Source organism: Tachyglossus aculeatus, chromosome 11 (assembly GCF_015852505.1).
Source record: "Tachyglossus aculeatus isolate mTacAcu1 chromosome 11, mTacAcu1.pri, whole genome shotgun sequence".
Classification (NCBI taxonomy): domain Eukaryota; kingdom Metazoa; phylum Chordata; class Mammalia; order Monotremata; family Tachyglossidae; genus Tachyglossus; species Tachyglossus aculeatus.
In genome coordinates, this window is record NC_052076.1 from 52,601,800 (window position 1) to 52,621,104 (window position 19,305).

The window sequence follows — 19,305 nt, forward strand, 5'->3', positions numbered from 1 at the left end:
ATGCCACCCTTCACCTCCGAGAGCCCTGGGATCAGATTTAGTCTTTAGCGACTCTTTGGGGTACTTGCCTCCCGCTTTTATTTTTTCCTTCCCTGGTATTGGTAATGCGGGAAGTTAGAAATAATTTTTCGGAGGCAGATCGGGCAAGGGCAGACTTTGTGGTTTCCTGGGATGTGTCCCCTTTTCCTGACAACCTCCACAGGGCTCGTAGCTGAAGGGTTCTAGAAAAGCGAAAGAGGCTGTGTTGGGGAAAGGTATTTTCAATTGCTGCAGTTATGAAATCCCAGGGGGTGAAGTGGCATTTCCTAAAGAGATATGTCATGAGATCTTAAGGAAAAGGCAAGAAAGTGGAGGAAATGTGTCTTCGTCACAGTGCTTGATTTTCTCAGCAAGGTAGTAGTAACCTGAACCTCACTGTGTCAGTAATAATAATAATAACTGTGGTTTCAAGTGCTTCACATATTGAGCAAAGTGTTGGGGTAGATACAAAATAATCATATTTATTGAGCATTTACTGTATGCAGAGCCCTGTACTAATCGCTTGGGAGAGTAAAGTATAACAGAGTTGGTGGAAACATTTCCTGCTCACAGTGAGCTCCTAGTCTAGAGGGAGAAACAGACAATGTAAATAAATTACGGATATGCCCATAAAGTGCTGCGGGGCTGAGGGAGGGATGAAGAAAGGGAGTAAATCAGGGCCACACAGAAGGGAGTGGGAAAAGAGGAAATGAGGATTTGGTCAGGGAAGGCTTTTTGGAGGAGATGTTTCTTCGTAAAGGCTTTGAATTTGGAGAGACTAATTGTTGTTTATGACAGCGCTTGGAACGGTGCTTTGCACATAGTAAGCACTTAACAAATGCCATTATTATTATTATTATTATTATTATTATTATTATTATTATTATTATTATTACAGGCCAGAGGCAGAATGTGGGTAAAATAGAGGAGATGGAGGTACAGTGAATAGGCTGGCGTTAGAGGGGCTAAGTGTGCGGGCTGGGTTTTAATAGGAGAGCAGCGAGGTGAGGTAGGAGGAGGCAAGGTGATTGAGTGCTTTGAAGCCAAGGGTGAGGAGTTTCTGTTTGATATGGAGGAGATTGGGTAGCCACTGGAGATTTTTGAGGAGTGGGGAAACATGGCCTGAAAATTTTTGGTAAAAAAGCGATCCAGACAGCAGAGTGAAGGATGGACTGGAGTGGGAAGAGACAGGAGGCAGGGAGGCCAGCAAGGAGGCTGATGCAGCAATCAAGGCAGGATAGGGTATGTGCTTGGATTAATGTGGTAGCAGTTTGGATGGAGAGGGTAGGGTGGATTTTAGTGTAATTATGAAGATTGAACTGACAGGATTTAGTGATAGATTGAATATGTGGGTTGAATGAGAGATGAGTCAAGGATACCGCCAAGATTCGGGTTTGTGAGACAGAAAGGACGGTGGGGATGTCTACAGGGATGGGAAAATCAGGGGGAGGGCAGGGCTCACAGCTGAGAGAGCATGGTATTGATTTCCCTCTCAGGGTCGCACCTGGAGAGTTTCCAGTACTCTGCCATTCTTGACTATGGGAGGGAGGGTGAAGCAGAGGCCTACCTATTCCTAGCTTGGGCAGTGGCTAGCGAGTGGAAGGCTTGCTGCTACAAGTCAGAACTCACCTGTGCTGGGCAGCAGTGGCATGGGAGAGAGCTGAGGGCGAAGACTCAAGTTTACTGCGTGGAAGGAGGCCATGGTAAACCACTTCCGTATTTTTACCGAGGAAACTCTACGGATACACTACCGGAACGATTGCAGTTGGAGGTGGGGTGCTGGAAGAGGTTTCAGTTCCCTCATCTGTAAAAATGGGGATTAAGACTGAGCCCTATGTGGGACAGGGACTATGTTTAACCCTATTATCTTGTATCTACCCCAGGGCTTAGAACAGTGCCTGACACATTCATTCATTCATTCAATGAAAAAATCATATTTATTGAGCACTTACAAAGTGGTTGGAAAATACAGTTCAGCAATAGAGACAATCCCTGCCCGCAGCGGGCTTACAGTCTACAATGGGGGAGACAGACATCAAAACAAGTAAAACAGAGCTTAAATACAATTATCATTATTTTCTCTGGGGGTGGCAGTGGTCTTCGGAAACTGGGAGGGAGATGGCTGAGAGCAGCAACACGAGCAAATTGGAGGGGCCGATAGGCCTGGTTGGGCCACGCGCTTACTTTAGAGCTCACGCCATGTTTTTAGTGAGAACCAGGATGTCACCTGATAGCTTTTTCTTCCTTACAGATCCAAAATCTGCAAGGCAGAACTCTTTGGCACATTTCAAAAGCTGGTGGACAGCATATCAGAGGACAAGCAGCCAGCATCCCTCAGGTGAGGCCTCTCTTCACTTCAAAACGGTCTTTAAATTAGGACCTGGATTTGGTCGTCTGTTGCCAGACTGTTGCGTTGTTTGGGAATAGTGTTTTCCTTAAGCTGCCACTCTGTCGATAACATCACACAGAGTTCACACCCAGAGAGTTCCACGTAAGAGGAATTCTGTGCTAACATGTAAAAGCATTGTAACATTAGTTGGAAACTGTCCTGCGCCCTACAGTTTTTTTTAAAAAAATCAGTCAGTGGTATTTGAGTGCCTGCTGCATACTGGAAGCACTTGGAGTATTCCCCAGAAGCAAAGGACAAGAATGGTCTCCGCCTTCCAGGATTTTGCAGTCAGTCGAGGAAGACACTTTACAAATAGTGAGAGCAGGAGGAAGAAAGAGGATATAAGAGATAAGATGAGTAGGTTAGGAAGAAATAACGTAATAGTTGAATGTACGGCTGAATATCCATATTTGCCTGTCATGAAGATGGATGTGATAAATGTAGTAGTAATATTAATTATTGTATTTGATAAGCAGTTACTACGTGCCAAGTTTCCTGTTAAATAGTGCCAAGCAGTGTTCTAATAATAATAATAATAATAATGGCATTTATTAAGCGCTTACTATGTGCAAAGCACTGTTCTAAGCGCTGGGGAGGTTACAAGGCGATCAGGTTGTCCCGGGGGGCTCCCAGTCTTCATCCCCATTTTACAGATGAGGTAACTGAGGCTCAGAGAAGTGAAGTGACTTGCCCAAAGTCACACAGCTGACAAGTGGCGGAGCCGGGATTTGAACCCATGACCTCTGACTCCAAAGCCCGGGTTCTTTCCGCTGAGCCACGCTGCTTCTCTAATATAATAACAACAAATAATAATAATAATAATAATAATGGCATTTATTAAGTGCTTACTATGTGCAAAGCACTGTTCTAAGCACTGGGGTAGTAATCAGGTTGTCCCACGTGGAGCTCACAGTCTTAGTCCCCATTTTACAGATGAGGCAACTGAGGCACAGAGAAGTTTGCTATAAGAGAATGCTCATTGGACCTAGAGGTGTTTCCTATTACATTGTGAGCCTGGCAAGGCAACCCTTTTCCCTTTGACCATCCCGGTCTCTACCGCTATCAAAAAATTGGAGTTCTGGGAGAGGGAAGTTTGGGCAGTTCACCACCATTCCTCTTCCTTCCCTCCTTCCCATCTCTCTTCCTCCCTCTCCCTCTCCCTGGGTAGAGGAACTGCGTAAGAGGAGAGCAAGACCTTACTTGGGTTTAACCCCAGGTTAAAGACTTGGGGGAAGAGTGCCGTTCTCATGTACCGTTATTTCCCACCTCCTTTTTCATTCTTATCAGTGGTTCCCCGGCTGCTTCATCACGCTAAGTTCAACAGTATTCACACAGAAGTTACAGGTACCAAGCAGCTGCTAGGGCAAGATGGGCAGGAAAGCTGAAGCAGTAATGAAAAGCTGTGGTTGGAGAGGTCTGGCCGCAAGTTGAATGCCTGAATTGCCTGCCGCTCTTTCAACCATTTAATCTCCTAAAGTTGATAGTAATAATAATAATAATGTTGGCATTTGTTAAGCGCTTACTATGTGCAAAGCATCATCATCATCAATTGTATTTATTGAGCGCTTACTGTGTGCAGAGCACTGGACTAACCTCCTCCACCTCCTCCAGGAGGCCTTCCCAGACTGAGCCCCTTCCTTCCTCTCCCCCTCGTCCCCCTCTCCATCCCCCCCATTTTACCTCCTTCCCTTCCCCACAGCGCCTGTATATATGTTTATATGTTTGCACAGATTTATTACTCTATTTATTTATTTTACTTGTACATATCTATTCTAATTATTTTATTTTGTTACTACGTTTGGTGTTGTTCTCTGTCTCCCCCTTTTAGACTGTGAAGTCCCACTGTTGGGTAGGGACTGTCTCTGTATGTTGCCAACTTGTACTTCCCAAGTGCTTAGTACAGTGCTCTGCATACAGTAAGCGCTCAATAAATACGAGTGATGATGATGATGATGATGGGATGAGTTGGCATGCTCTTTTTTTCCCCCGGGGAAAGTCTGTCTCAACCCCTCTTCGATATGGACTCAGCTTCTCGGATGGTTAAGGATGGTAAGAAATGATGGCCCAACAAGAGAAAAAGGGCCCTTCCCAAGTCATGTAGGCCCCAAGAGAGAGGCTCTACCCCTCTAGTTAGGTGGGAGTATTCCAAATGTGTCTGTGAGTTTTAGCCACTCTGTGGAGCTCAGACTGTGGGTTCTGTCCAGACCTGGATGGTTGGATGGGTTTTTCAAGTCTGTGATATGCCAGCAGATTTTGTTTGATAAAAGCAAAATTATGCTCTGCTGGCCCTGAAGTTTGTTCTTTGCCATCGGGGAGCAAAAAAGCTAGGAAGGTCGGCGTGAAAAGGTCCTGTATTAGAAACTAAAAGGCCTTACAATAAACACCTTCCCTGGAAGTAGCGGTGCATTAGAGTAAAACAAGAAACTAGCTTTCTCTCATCCCCCTAGGATTAGGCTTGAACTGGCGTTGAAATAGGTTAATCTGTCCCTATTTTCTAATCTAAATGGCTGTAGGAGATTGGGGTTACCTCTCTGTAGTCTCTTTCAGAAGAGTATCTGCCCAGCTGTCCTCAGCGTGGGTCTTGCTGACTTTGGTGGTGGGACTATTCACTAAGAGAGTGTATTTTTGGACGTGTGTTTGCACCAGGGCAAAGAAGCTGGAGACGTACTGGGACTATAAGGAAGCTGCTGTCTATTATCAAGAAACCTGGAAGGCACTGCAGAGGCAGGCGTTCGGTTGCTGGATCAAAAATCCACCAGAGTATCAACAGTTTAAATAACGAGGTTTGGAGAAACCTTTCCGGAACGAGCATGTACTGATCGTGACCCTCTTCTGGACCGTGGGCCGGTTCTGACTTTTCCAGCGGCTCAATCAGGCCTTCAACCGGAACGACTTGCAAGTATAAATATGGTATTTATAAAGCGCCTATTAGGAGTCGATACAAGATCATTCGGGCGTGGTCTCTGTTTCACACAGGGCGTACTATCTAAGAGGAAGGGCAGGTGTCTCATCCCCATTTTACAGATGAGAAAACCGCGGCACAGGTTAAAACCATCCTTGTCTGCTCCCTTCTCCCCCTTCCGCAACACGTCCTTTCCAGAGCTAGCCCGAAGCAGAGCATCACTGCAGCAATGAGTCATCAGCTCACAGGTTCAACTAGGCACACGTTACCTGTCAGTAAATTTGAGAACTTACTGCGTAAAAAGCACTGTACTAAGCCCTTGGGAGAGAGCAATATTCATTCACTCATTCAATCGTATTTATTGAGCGCTTACTGTGGGCAGAGCACTGTACTAAGCGCTTGGGAAGTATAAGTTGGCAACATATAGAGACGGTCCCTACCCAACAGTGGGCTCACGGTCTAGAAGGGGGAGACAGAAAACAAAACATGTGGACAGGTGTCATCATCAGAATAAATAGAAGTAAAGCTAGATGCACATCAGTAACAAAATAAATAGAATAGTAAATATGTACAAGTAAAATGGAGTAATAAATCTGTACAAACATATATACAGGTGCTGTGGGGAAGGGAAGGAGGTTGGGCGGGGGGGATGGGGAGGAGGAGAGGAAAAAGAAGGCTCAGTCTGGGAAGACCTCCTGGAGGTGGTGAGCTCTCAGTAGGGCTTTGAAGGGAGGAAGATGTGCGGAGGAAGGGCATTCCAGGCCAGGGGGAGGACGTGGGACGGGGGTCGACGGCGGGACAGGCGAGAACGAGGCCCAGTGAGGAGGTTAGCGGCATCATTGTTATCCAACCTGAGGTAATCCGAGGTAATCAGCAGTCATTACAAAATGCATTCTGGCGGCACTGCACCAGTTTGAGAGGATAATAATAATAATAATTACGGTATGTTTTAAGTACTATGCGCCAAGCACTGTTCTAAGCACTGGAGTAGATACAAAGTTAATCAGGTTGGACACAGTCCCTGTCCCACATGAGGCTCACACTCTCATGATGAGGTAACTGAAGCACCGAGAAGTTTTAAGTGACTTGCCCAAGGTCACACAACAGCCATGTGGTGGAGCTGAGATTAGAAGCTAGGTCCTTCTGACCCCTAGGCCTGGGGTTTATCCACTAAGCCATGCTGCTTCCTTCGCCTCCCCACAGCACCTATATATATGTATATAACTTTGTACATATTTATTACTCTATTTTACTTGTACATATTCTATTTATTTTATTTTGTTAATATGTTTTGTTTTGTTGTCTGTCTCCCCCTTCTAGACTGTGAGCCCGCTGTTGGGTAGGGACCGTCTCTATATGTCGCCAGCTTGTAATTCCCAAGCGCTTAGTCCAGTGCTCGCACACAGTAAGCGCTCAATAAATACGACTGAATGAATGAATGTGCCCAAGAAGCATTTGATGTGGCCCATTGTATTCCAGGAGACAGAGAACCACTCTGGGAGACAGGAGATCGGGGGTCTAGCCCACGTTTTGACAAGCTGTTCAGTCTTGGAGTTTCCATCACTTGCTTGATCCCTCTGAGGCAGATGGGTGGGAGGGAGAGGAGGGGGCGGGATTGGGAAGGTGGAAGAGACGCCGGCCTCTCCCGGCTGAGGGAAGTGGTCAGGATCCTGGGGGAGGATGGGGAGTGAGTAAGAGTTTGGGCTGGGCTAGGGTTTGGGGTCAGAGGCGGGGTGGGTAGGGGGCAAGACCACCTGGCCTGCTCCTCATCCCCCTGGAGTCAACCCTACCCCCATCCTTCTTGGCAGAAGCAGCTGGCAGCAAGGTTCATTCATTCATTCATATTTATTCAGTCATTCAATTGTATTTATTGAGCGCTTACTGTGTGCAGAGCACTGTACTAAGCGCTTGGGAAGTCCAAGTTGGCAACATCTAGAGACGGTCCCTACCCAACAGTGGGCTCACAGTCTAGAAGGGGGACAGAGAACAAAACATATTAACAAAATAAAATAAATAGAATATAATAACAATGGCATTTGTTAAGCGCTTACTATGTGCAAAGCACTGTTCTAAGCGCTGGGGGGGGGGTACAAGGTGATCAGGGTGTCCCACATGGGGCTCACAGTCTTAATCCCCGTTTTACAGATGAGGGAACTGAGGCTCAGAGAAGTTAAGTGACTTGCCCAAGGTCACACAGCAGACGTGATGGAGCCGGGATTCGAACCCATGACCTCTGGCTCCAAAGCCCGGGCTCTTTCCACTGAGCCACGCTGCTTCTCATGTACAATATGTACAAGTAAAATAAATAAATAGAGTAATAAATACGTACAAACATATATACATATATACAGGTGCTGTGGGGAAGCGAAGGAGGTAAAGCGTGGAGAATGGAGAGGAGGAGGAGGAGAGGAAGGAGGGGGCTCAGTGTGGGAAGGCCTCCTGGAGGAGGTGAGCTCTCAGTAGGGCCTTGAAGGGAGGAAGAGAGCTAGCTCGGCGGATGTGGGGAGGCAGGGCATTCCGGGCCAGGGGGTGACGTGGGCCGGGGGTCGACGGCGGGACTGGCGAGAAGGAGGCCTAATGGTGAGGAGATTAGCGGCAGAGGAGCGGAGGGTGCGGGCTGGGCTGGAGAAGGAGAGAAGGGAGGTGAGGTAGGAGGGGGCGAGGGGATGGACAGCCTGGAAGCCCAGGGTGAGGAGTTTCTGCCTGATGCGTAGCTTGATTGGTAGCCACTGGAGATTTTTGAGGAGGGGAGTAACGTGCCCAGAGCGTTTCTGGACAAAGATGATCCGGGCAGCGGCATGAAGTATAGACTGAAGTGGGGAGAGACAAGAGGATGGGAGCTGGGAGAGGAGGCTGATATTGAGCGCTTACTGTGTGCAGAGCACTGTACTAAGCGCTTGGGAAATACAAGTTGGCAACATATAGAGACAGTCCCTACCCCACCCTACCCAACAGCGGGTTCACAGTCTAGAAGGTTCACGGGGCAAGCTCAGGGCACCCACTGCCTGCCTGATCTCTCTGAATGGGGGCCGGACGCAGGGTTCCTTGGAGCTGCGTGCTGGGCCGAGGATGGGTATGTTAGAGTCTACTTGGGTAGCTGCTGGAAAAGCCAGTGATGGCGAGTCACAGTTGCAAAGTGAGGGCCCAGAGAGCCCTGTTCCGGGGTGTCCCGGAGGTAATGGCACTGTCTATGCAACTTGAGAAGCAGCAAGGCCTAGAGAATAGAGCACAGGCCTGGGAGATGGAGGACCTGGATTCTAATCCCTCTTCAGTCCGTTGCCTGCTGAGTGACCTCGGGCAGGGCACTTAACTTCTCTGTGCCTCAGTTTCCTCGTCTGTAAAGACGGGATTAAATACCTGTTCTCCCTCCTACTTAGAGTGTCAGTCCCATGTGGAACAGGGATGGTGTCCAACTTTATTAACTCGTATTTATCCCAGTGCTTAGAACAGTGTTTGACACATAGTGAGTGCTTAACAAATGCGATAATCAATAATTACCGTAATCAACTTGAGTAGAGCATGGCTCTGTTGGCTCCAGCGCCTATCAGATCCGTGCCTCTGCTGGGCGCCCTGCTGGCTTCCCCACCTTAAGGCTACAAGAACCACGGAAGGTCATTCCCTTCGCCCTAGTTTGGTGGGAAGACTGGGGCTTTGGATTTTGAGGCTCCCGGGGGAGGAGGGTTGGGGCTGGACTTTGAAGAAAGGGGAGAGGAAACGCGGGGAGGGCCAGAAAAGAGAAGCGGATAACACAGGAGCAATAGAATGGGTTGATTCTGGGGGAAAAGTGGTTGATGGCAACTTATTGACTTCCTTTCCTTTCCTTTCCTTTCCTTTCCTTTCCTTTCCTTTCCTTTCCTTTCCTTTCCTTTCCTTCCTCCCTCCCTCCCTCCCTTCCTCCCTCCTTCCCTCCCTCCTTCCTTCCCTCCCTCCTTCCTTCCTTCCCTCCCTCCCTCCTTCCTTCCCTCCTTCCTTCCTTTGTACTAAGCACTTGGGAAGTCCAAGTTGGCAACATCTAGAGACGGTCCCGACCCAACAGTGGGTCACAGTCTAGAAGGGGGAGAAATGAGTTAAATTGAGTTAAATTTTCTGTAGTAAAATGACATTTTACTGGGACCTAATCTGGTTTTTAAAAGGCCTAGTCTTTTCACTCCTACCTACTCAAATGTTTGCTCCCCAATTGCCAAGAGCAACCTTTAGGGCCAGCCAAGCACAGCTTGGCTCTGTTGAACGGATCTTGGTCAAAAGTAGTTTTTCTTTTTCTAAAAGATGACACAACTGAGTTTGGCTCTTAACATTCTGCAGCATCCATGATTTTGGTCAAAAGCTAACAAAGCCTGCACTTGGCAGAAAAAAGGTTGATTCCCAGAGGGAGACTTCAGGCCCGGAGGCTTTTATTGCCTTGTCTGGTATCTCAGTGTTAGCCAGTGACACTTTTATTTTTTTGAACAGGATCCAGACATCCAGTTTGTTACCACCTATGCCCCTCTTTATACCTTTTTAATCACTTGACCAAAAACGGCAGTTTTGCATTTTGCAATTGCCACATTCCAGTGAGGTGTTAGTCTTTCTCCATTTTTGTCATTGTAGTTAGCTTGAAAATATTTTCAAACAAAGGGTGAAGGGAAGGAAAAAGATTCGAATACTCACCAGGGGAAGAAAGCCCTCAAATTCATGCTGTAGATAACGAAAAAGAGAGAAAACAGCCATTCTGTGGGCACAGTGTGGCCAGGTCTGAGGGGCCTTTTCAGCCACTCAGGTGGTAGTGGGGTTGGGGGGGGTGAGAGAGAGAGAGAACACACACAGGCAGATTGGCTTTATTCCTGAAATTAATTGAGAGCCAACAGAATTCCCTGACTGGACAAACATATCCCTCTCCTTGTGGGCTTTTTTTTTTTCCGGGGTGGCCCTATACTATGTTATTTCCAACTTGGGAAGCTCAGAAACTGCCTTGAACTGAACCTCGAGGAAGGACCCAGATAACTGACCAAGGATAGAGTTTTCTCTAAATACTCCAATGGATTTCAATCTTAACTTGAATGTGAGATCCAGAGTTTGGCCTAGTGGAGAGAGCATGAGCGTGGGAGACAGAAGGACCTGGGTTCTAAACCCGGCTCCGCTACTTGTAATAATGTTGGCATTTGTTAAGCGCTTACTATGTGCAAAGCGCTGTTCTAAGCGCTGTGTGGGGGGAATACATGGTGATCAGGTTGTCCCACATGGGGCTCACAGTCTTAATCACTTAATCACTTAACTTCTCTGGGCCTCAGTTACCTCATCTGTAAAATGGGGGTTGACTGTGAGCCCCCCGTGGGACAACCTGATCACCTTGTATCCCCCCAGCGCTTAGAACAGTGCTTTGCACAAAGTAAGTGCTTAATAAATGCCATCATTATTATTATTATTATTATTAATCCCCATTTTACAGATGAGGGAACTGAGGCTCAGAGAAGTGAAGTGAACAGCCCAAGGTCACACAGCAGACCTGTGGTGGGGCAGGGATTCGAACCCATGACCTCTGACCCCAAAGCCCGGGCTCTTTCCACTGAGCCACGCTGCTTCTCTAACTTGTCTGCCGTGGGACTTTGGGCAAGTCACTTAATTTCACCGAGCCTCAGTTATCTATAAAATGGGGATGAAGACCGTGCACCCTATGTGGGATGTGAACTGTGCCTAACCTGATTAGCTCGTATCTACTCCAGCACCTCCAGTATAGTGTCTGGCACATAGTAAGCACTTGAAACAAATACCATAAAAAAAATCAGTAGGTGTTGGTGTAAATTTTAAAAAGTTGGAAGTGCAAAGGGGGCTAGCTGGCAGAGAAAACGTTTCCCTTTAGCCTTATTGAAAAATGGTTCTCATTAGACATCACTGAATAGTAGTAATTCCCTTTGTACCCTTGGGGAAGGGAGTAGAGGACCTTAGCATTGAAGATAAGAAAGCCATCCAGTTAAATCCACCTTACTAGTAACGTTAGGGAAGCAGCGTGGCTCAGTGGAAAGAGCCCGGGCTTTGGAGTCAGAGGTCATGGGTTTGAATCCCGGCTCCGCCAATTGTCAGCTGCGTGACTTTGGGCAAGTCACTTCGCTTCTCTATGTCTGTGACCTCATCTGTAAAATGGGGATTAAGATTGTAAGCCCCCCCGTGGGACAACCTGATCACCTTGTAATCTTCCCAGCGCTTAGAACAGTGCTTTGCACATAGCGATTAATAAATACCATCATCATTATTATTATTATTATTGAAAAATGGTTCTTATTAGACATCACTGAATAGTAGTAATTCCCTTTGTACCTTTGGGGAAGGGAGTAGAGGACCTTAGCATTGAAGACAGAAAGCCATCCTGTTAAATCCACCTTATTAGTAACATTAGGGAAGCAGCGTGGCTCATTGGAAAGAGTCCAGGCTTTGGAGTCAGAGTTCATGGGTTCGAATCCCGGCTCCGCCAATTGTTAGCTGTGTGACTTTGGGCAAGTCACTTAACTTCTCTGTGCCTGTTACCTCATCTGTAAAATGGGGATTAAGACTGTGAGCCCCCCCCCGTGGGACAACCTGATCACCTTGTAACCTCCCCAGCGCTTAGAACGGTGCTTTGCACATAGTAAGCGCTTAATAAATGCCATCATTATTATTAGCTTGTATTAAATGCCTACTGTGGGCAAAGCACCGTGCTGAACGCTGCCCGATGAGATGTAGGTACAGTCCCTGAGTGGCTTTTCCAGAGTTCTTAAAGTTGAAATGGCACACGGCCAGTGTTTGTGATTCCCACATAGGAGCAGGGCAAGATGGCACAGAGGGAGGAGAGGAGGAAGCTGTCCTCCTGCCACAGGCCCCAGCAGTCTGGTGGAAGGGACTGGGGCTCAATTTGCTGCCAGCGTTTGAGTCTTTTTCCAGGCCGGAGCAGAGGTTGATGAGAGTCCGGATGGGAAGGAGGGGCCTAGTAGGATCCGGTGTTAAGGGAACTTGTACTTCCCAACCACTTAGTACAGTGCTGTGCACAAAATAAGCACTCAATAAATACGATTGATTGAATGAATGAATGAAAGGGATGAGCGGCAGGGCTCTCCTTGCTGCTGGTGTTCGTCTTTCCCAAGCTGAAGCTGAACTGGGCACGGAGAGGACATGTGGTTTGATATGTGTTTGGTTTTAGCGGAGTTCAACTTGACTCTTAACCTTCTTCATTAGTCAGTTTTCAGTTAAGGTGTTGGTGGACTCTTGTTATGCTTCATTCTAAGACATCTTGAAGTCGGAAGAATCTACCTGAAAGAGGATTCAGGCTTACTGTTTTACCAGGAGGGAAACCAAGGCACGGTGTAGTGATGTGTCTTAGGGTGTCAGGAAAAGCACCCCCAAGTGAAGCTTAAAATGAACAATAATAATAATTATGGCACTTAATAATAATAATGGCATTTATTAAGCACTTACTATGCACAAAGCACTGTTCTAAGCACTGGGGAGGTTACAAGGTGATCAGGTTGTCCCATGGGGGGCTCACAGTCTTAATCGCCATTTTACAGGTGAAGTAACTGAGGCACAGAGAAGTTAAGTGACTTGCCCAAAGTGACACAGCTGACAATTGGCGGAGCCGGAATTTGAACCCATGACCTCTGACTCCAAAGCCCAGGCTCTTTCCACTGAGCCACGCTGCTTCTCTAAGGGACTTGTTAAGGGCGCCAGGGTTAGACACAGGATCATCAGATCAGATTCACGGTTAGTCCCACACGGGGCTCTCAGTCTGAAGTAGGGAGCACAGGTACCTTGCCCCCATTTTACAAATGAGGAAACTGAGGCTCAGAGAAGGTAAGTGACTTGCCCAGGGTCACAAGTGGCAAAGCCGCAAATGACTCGCAGCCTGAGCTCCAGCCGTTAGACCGTGCAGCTTAGTCCTGGGCCTTGTGGTCAACACATTTAGGCTTGAGAAATCAACTTAACTGGTTTACCGCTTTAAACGAGATTTGAATGCTTTGTCAGAAAAATCAGCATTTGGGAATGCAATTCTGCCAGGAGAGCAAAACCCTGAAACCAAGTTACTGAAAGTGGTCTTAGTTGGTTTAGTCATTGGCTTAGGATGCCCAAAACCAGTCTGTGGAACTGATTCGAGACTCACTGATCACATGTCCATCTTTGTGCACTTTAATGTTGTGGAATGCAACAGTTTAATTCTGTCCATCATAGGATCTAGCCTAATTGTAATGATTGTTCTTTTAACTCGTTAAACTAATTTATTTTTTATCGTACCGCGCGCCTGGTGCAGTACGACGCGCTGGGATAGATACAAACTGATCACATTGGGCACGGTCCCTGTCCCACATGGAGCTCATTCTTAATCCCCATTTTACAGGTCAAGTAACCGAGGCACAGAGACGTCAAGTGGTTTGCCCGAGGTCACAAGGCAGACAAGTGATGGAACTGGGATTAGAACCCAGGTCCACTGACTCCCAGGCGTGTGGCAGTTGGATAGTTTTTCACCTTACAAGATGAACTCTGCTCCTTTCTGGCCATAGGCTCTCCCCAGGCCTTCACCAAAGATTTCTAGTTCTTGAACCAGGTGCTTGGCTGATTTCTTACGGGAAGGCACAAATATTGTAGAACCGCACTCTGCTTACTGCCCCTTTGTAGGGGGTCCGCTTAAGTCGGCTATGCTGTTTCTTACGGCTTTGACGAAGCAGAAACTTCACTGAAGATCGGGGGACTGTGAGGTCAAAGTAGCGGACTCAAGGAACAGGCGGGGGCCTGTGTATTCCCTTTAGGAAGGGCCAAGATGCTTCCGCCAGGGAAATAATGCTCTGCATCCTGAAGGCGTTAACTGAGGATCAAGGGAAAGGACTAAGCCGAGAGGCCAGCTTCCTGAGCCGGCTGTTTTTCCTTTCCAAACCTGGAAGGAGAGTCGGGAGAAGCGAGTCCTCCACTAAGCGAGGCTCCCAGGTCTGCCATTCATTCATTCATTCATTCATTCAATCGCATTTATTGAGCACTTACTGTGTGCAGAGCACTGTACTAAGCTCTTGGGAAGTACAAGTTGGCAGCACATAGAGACCGTCCCTACCCTCACAGCGGGTGCCAGCCAAGACAGCTTTTAAAGACGCGCTTGGGTCCCCCTGTTCTGGGAACTGAGGCTTTCTTCTGCCACGGTGCTATTGCTAGGGGAAGACGAACTCTAAACTGTCAAATTCACATTGCACATCAATCAATCAATCAATCGTATTTATTGAGCGCTCACTGTGTGCAGAGCACTGTACTAAGCGCTTGGGAAGTACAAGTTGGGAACATATAGAGACAGTCCCTACCCAACAGTGGGCTCACAGTCTAAAAGACATAGTAAGCGCTTAATAAACGCTATCATTAAGTTCAGATTTGGGCATCTTGGGGGTTGTTAAATTACAAAAAAATAATGGTATCTGTTAAGCACTTGGTATGCGTCAAGCACGGTTGTAAGTTCTGGGGTAGGTGCAAGGTACGCGTCCCTATCCCACATAAGGCTCACAGTCTGTCGGAATCCACAAGGAGAAACTTTGAGGCAGTGAAGGCCATTTACCCCCCTTGGAGGAATCTGGCCCTCACAGCCCCAAGGCAAAAAAGCTGAGGAGGAGGAGGAGGAGGCTGTGCTCTCGCTCAGATTTGTTTTTTTCCAGCGCCGGCCTGACAGTCCAGAGTGAGGTGTGCAAAGTACCAGCTTGAAAAAACAGCAGAGCTGTTTCTCGGTCCCAGAAATACTGGACGTGCTGCCGGCCCTTTCCAAGTGAGGGGATTCCTAGCCAGAAAGTGAGTCCAGGTGGGGACCGAGGCTGCCAAGTTTGGGCCCGACTCCAGGAACGGAGGAGCGCACAATGGAAACAGTGATGGCCTTTCTGCCCCTGAAAGAAAGAAAGGCTTATTGAAGTCCAGGAGCAGGGCGTCCTGTCGGGGCCCCGGGGGCTGGCTTCCTGAATTTGACCTCGAGAATGGGGCAGGATGACATTGACCTCTCCCGGCCTCTGCCTAACAACATGGGCTCTGTGGGGAGTTTCTTTTAGGCAACTGCGGTAGTTGTGATCAACCCCCAGTGGGTTCTTATGGTCTGAGGGAAGCAGCGTGGCTCAGTGGAAAGAGCCCGGGCTTTGGAGTCAGAGGTCATGGGTTCCAATTCCGGCTCCGCCACTTGTCAGCTGTGTGACTCTGGGCCTCAGTGACCTCATCGTAAAATGGGGATGAGGACTGTGAGCCCCCCGTGGGACAACCTGATCACCTTGTAACCTCCCCAGCGCTTAGAACGGTGCTTTGCACGTAGTAAGCGCTTGATAAATGCCACCATTATTATTATTAGGGAAATTATAGTGCCTGAAGGTGATAAACGGACACACAGCCGTCCGTGTTCACCTGTCTGCTGTGAATTTGGTCGTGGGTTCGTTGAGTGTAGGTAGAGTTCTCTTCCTTCCTTACCTTTGCCATAAAAGTACCTGATGAGACTTCGTTTTCCCAAATGTCCCTCCTTTCTGGACCTCCTCGACAGGTCAGGTCGACGCGGTCCCTGTCTCACGTGGGACACGGCCTATGAGAAGCAGCGTGGCCAAGTGGCTAGAGCCCAGGCCTGGGAGTGGGAAGGACCTGGATCCTAATCCCCGCCCTGCCACTTGTCTGCCGTGTGACCTAGGGCAAGACACTTCACTTCTCTGGGCCTCAGTGACCTCATCTGTAAAATGGGGATGACGACTGGGGGGCTGTGTCAATCAATCAATCAATCAATCGTATTTATTGAGCGCTTACTATGTGCAGAGCACTGTACTAAGCGCTTGGGAAGTACAAATTGGCATCACATAGAGACAGTCCCTACCCAACAGTGGGCTCACAGTCTAAAAGGGGGAGACAGAGAACAGAACCAAACATACCAACAAAATAAAATAAGTAGGATAGAAATGTACAAGCAAAATAAATAAATAAATAGAGTAATAAATATGTACAACCATATATACATATATACAGGTGCTGTGGGGAAGGGAAGGAGGTAAGACGGGGGGATGGAGAGGGGGACGAGGGGGAGAGGAAGGAAGGGGCTCAGTCTGGGAAGGCCTCCTGGAGGAGGTGAGCTCTCAGCAGGGCCTTGAAGGGAGGAAGAGAGCTAGCTTGGCGGATGGGCAGAGGGAGGGCATTCCGGGCCCGGGGGATGACGTGGGCCGGGGGTCGATGGCGGGACGGGCGAGAGCGAGGTACGGTGAGGAGATTAGCAGCGGAGGGTGCGGGCTGGGCAGTAGAAGGAGAGAAGGGAGGTGAGGTAGGAGGGGGCGAAGGGATGGACAGCCTGGAAGCCCAGGGTGAGGAGTTCAATCGGATTAGCTTCTATCTGTCCAGCACTTAGTACAGTGCCTGGCACGTAATAAGTCCTTAACAGATACCATGGGGAAAAAAAAATAAAACCTTTCCAATTTGCTCTCCCACTCTAGGCTTGGGCTTTTTTCTCCCACAATCACCCCCCAGCCCTGGCAACCGCCTGCTGGTCTCCGGCACTGTGGGCCTTGGGGCTGTAAATAGGTTTGGTACAAAGAGTCCTTGTGCTGCCGCCTCCTCGCCTACCCACATATGGCCCGCCGTGCCCCAGTAGAGAATCCACTGGTAGGGATTCATTCATTCATTCATTCATTCAATCGTATTTATTGAGCACTTACTATGTGCAGAGCACTGTACTAAGCGCTTGGGAAGTACAAGTTGGCAACACATAGAGACGGTCCCTACCCAACAGCGGGCTCACAGTCTAGAAGACTAGGTTGGGAAGGTTGGGAACAGTCTTGGTTGTCCCACGTGGGGCACACGGTCCTCATCTCCATTTTCCAGATGAGGCAACTGAGGCCCAGAGAAGTGAAACGACTTGCCCAAAGTCATCATCAATCATATTTATTGAGCGCTTACTGTGTGCAGAGCACTGTACTAAGCGCTTGGGAAGTACAAGTCGGCAACACATAGAGACAGTCCCTACCCACCAGTGGGCTCACAGTCTAGAAGGGGGAGACAGAGAACAAAACCAAACATACTAACAAAATAAAATAAATAGAATAGATATGTACAAGTAAGATAGAGTAATAAATATGTACAAACATATATACAAATACCATCATTATTATTCATTCATTCGTTGTCGTATTTATTGAGCGCTTACTGTATGCAGAGCACTGTACTAAGCGCTTGGGAAGTCCAAGTCACACAGCTGACAAATGGCGGAGCGGGGATTTGAACTCATGACCTCTGACTCTAAAGCCTGTGCTCTTTCCATTGAGCCACACTGCTTCTCTCAATAATACTCAATGCTAATAATCGTATTTAATGATAATAATGACAACGATGATGGCATTTGGTAAGCGCTTACTATGCGCCGAGCACTGTTCTAAGCTCTGAGGGGTTACAAGGTGATCAGGTTGTCCCACCTGGGGCTCCCAGTCTGAAAGAAGGCAGGTGGTTTCACATAAACTCCTAACATAGTAAATTCCTTCCCGGGAGCTCTGTGCCGTGGCCGGGCCGAGGCCTGTTGGAAGTTTACAACAGGCGACACCATTGTCACCGTGCCTTCTCCCGGCTCCTTGGCACAACTGCGCTGTTACCACATGGGGCTAGGGGAGGATGAGGCGGGGAAACTGGGCGACGAGGGGTCAGGTGAAAGCAAGTAGCAGAACATCATCATCAATCGTATTTATTGAGCGCTTACTATGTGCGGAGCACTGGACTAAGCGCTTGGGAAGTACAAATTGGCAACACATAGAGACAGTCCCTACCCAACAGTGGGCTCACAGTCTAAAAGGGGGAGACAGAGAACAAGACCAAACATACCAATAAAATAAAATTAATAGGATAGATATGTACAAGTAAAATAAATAAATAGAGTAATAAATATGTACAACCATATATACATATTAAAACATCACTCACTGTAGAATGAGGAATTCTATTTATTCTTACCGGAGGGACCACAAAACTCCTTTGCTCACCAGCAGGCCATTGTGACTGTATCTCAAAGACAAAAAAAAACATACAAAACAAAACAACCCCCCCCCCTCCCCGCAAAAACCCCACAAAAAACCCCCAAAAAATAAACAAAAACCAAAAACACAAGAACCCAAAACAACAAAAAAAAAAACAAATGAAACAAAAAATAAAGAACACACATAGCGAATGCACTAGTCATATAAATATTCTCCTTTTATGATAGAATAGGTGGGCAAATTATATTGCATTCCTAAAAGGAATTAACATGATACATCCATAACAACCAGCTGGGCCTGGGCTCGGGCTGATCCCAACCCCTGTGGTTCCCATTTCTCAGCCAGGTGGCTGTGTGTAATACTGTGCCAAAAACACAGGCTGTGAATCACCTGTTCTGAGATTCTTTATTGGAGAAGGGAGAGGGACAGATCTCAAATGTGTGTTTGTATGGTGATGATGGCATTTAAGCGCTTACTACGTGCCGAGCACTGTTCTAAGCGCCGGGGTAGATACAAGGTAATCAGGTTGTCCCACGTGGGGCTCAGCCTTAATCCCTATTTTCCAGTGAATTTTGACCTTGAAAGCAAGGGGTAAAATAAGTGTAAACCTTCTGCTAATCTGTCTCTGTGCTCAGGCATCAGGAATGGTTACGGTTGAATGTAACTGGGTTCCTAGGGGTTCTTCGTCCTTGCATCACTCTGCATCCTTCCTCCTGCGCCTAAAAGCATCATTAGTCTAATTTGCAGGAGTAGCAGAAGGCAGAAAAGTCGATCAGTGAGGAATCTAGTCCCATCCTCCTATTTGGCTGTTGGGTTTCTCTGTTGGCGGCAGGGAGGAGCCTCGGCCAGGGTTGGTTTTCCTCCCCTTAGGAGGTGAAAATGAGAAGGAAAATTGGAAGTGGGGGGAAAGAAATAGCCTCTCCCGCTGTTTGCTGTCTTCCAGCCCAATTGCTGAGCTAGTCATTCATTCAATCGTATTTATTGAACGCCTACTGTGTGCAGAGCACTGTACTAAGCACTTGAGAAGTACAAGGTCCCATGGAGGACCAGAGCAT

General features: G+C 47.7%; 1 protein-coding gene across 6 annotated transcripts in view; it reads left to right on the forward strand.

Annotated features, from left to right (window-relative positions):
• The window catches only part of ADAT1 (adenosine deaminase tRNA specific 1), a 39,330-nt gene that overhangs the window by 17,690 nt on the left and 2,335 nt on the right, over positions 1-19,305 (forward strand). For 5 of the 6 annotated variants that reach the window (XM_038754128.1, XM_038754126.1, XM_038754129.1 and 2 more), the window contains exons 9-10: positions 2,270-2,356; positions 5,054-5,633. In XM_038754128.1, coding sequence (XP_038610056.1) covers positions 2,270-2,356; positions 5,054-5,226 — 260 coding nt within the window. In that variant the 3' untranslated portion in view covers positions 5,227-5,633. Of the gene's footprint in view, positions 1-2,269; positions 2,357-5,053; positions 5,634-19,305 lie in introns of those variants that run through there. The other variant, XR_005452975.1, reaches the window with a different exon arrangement.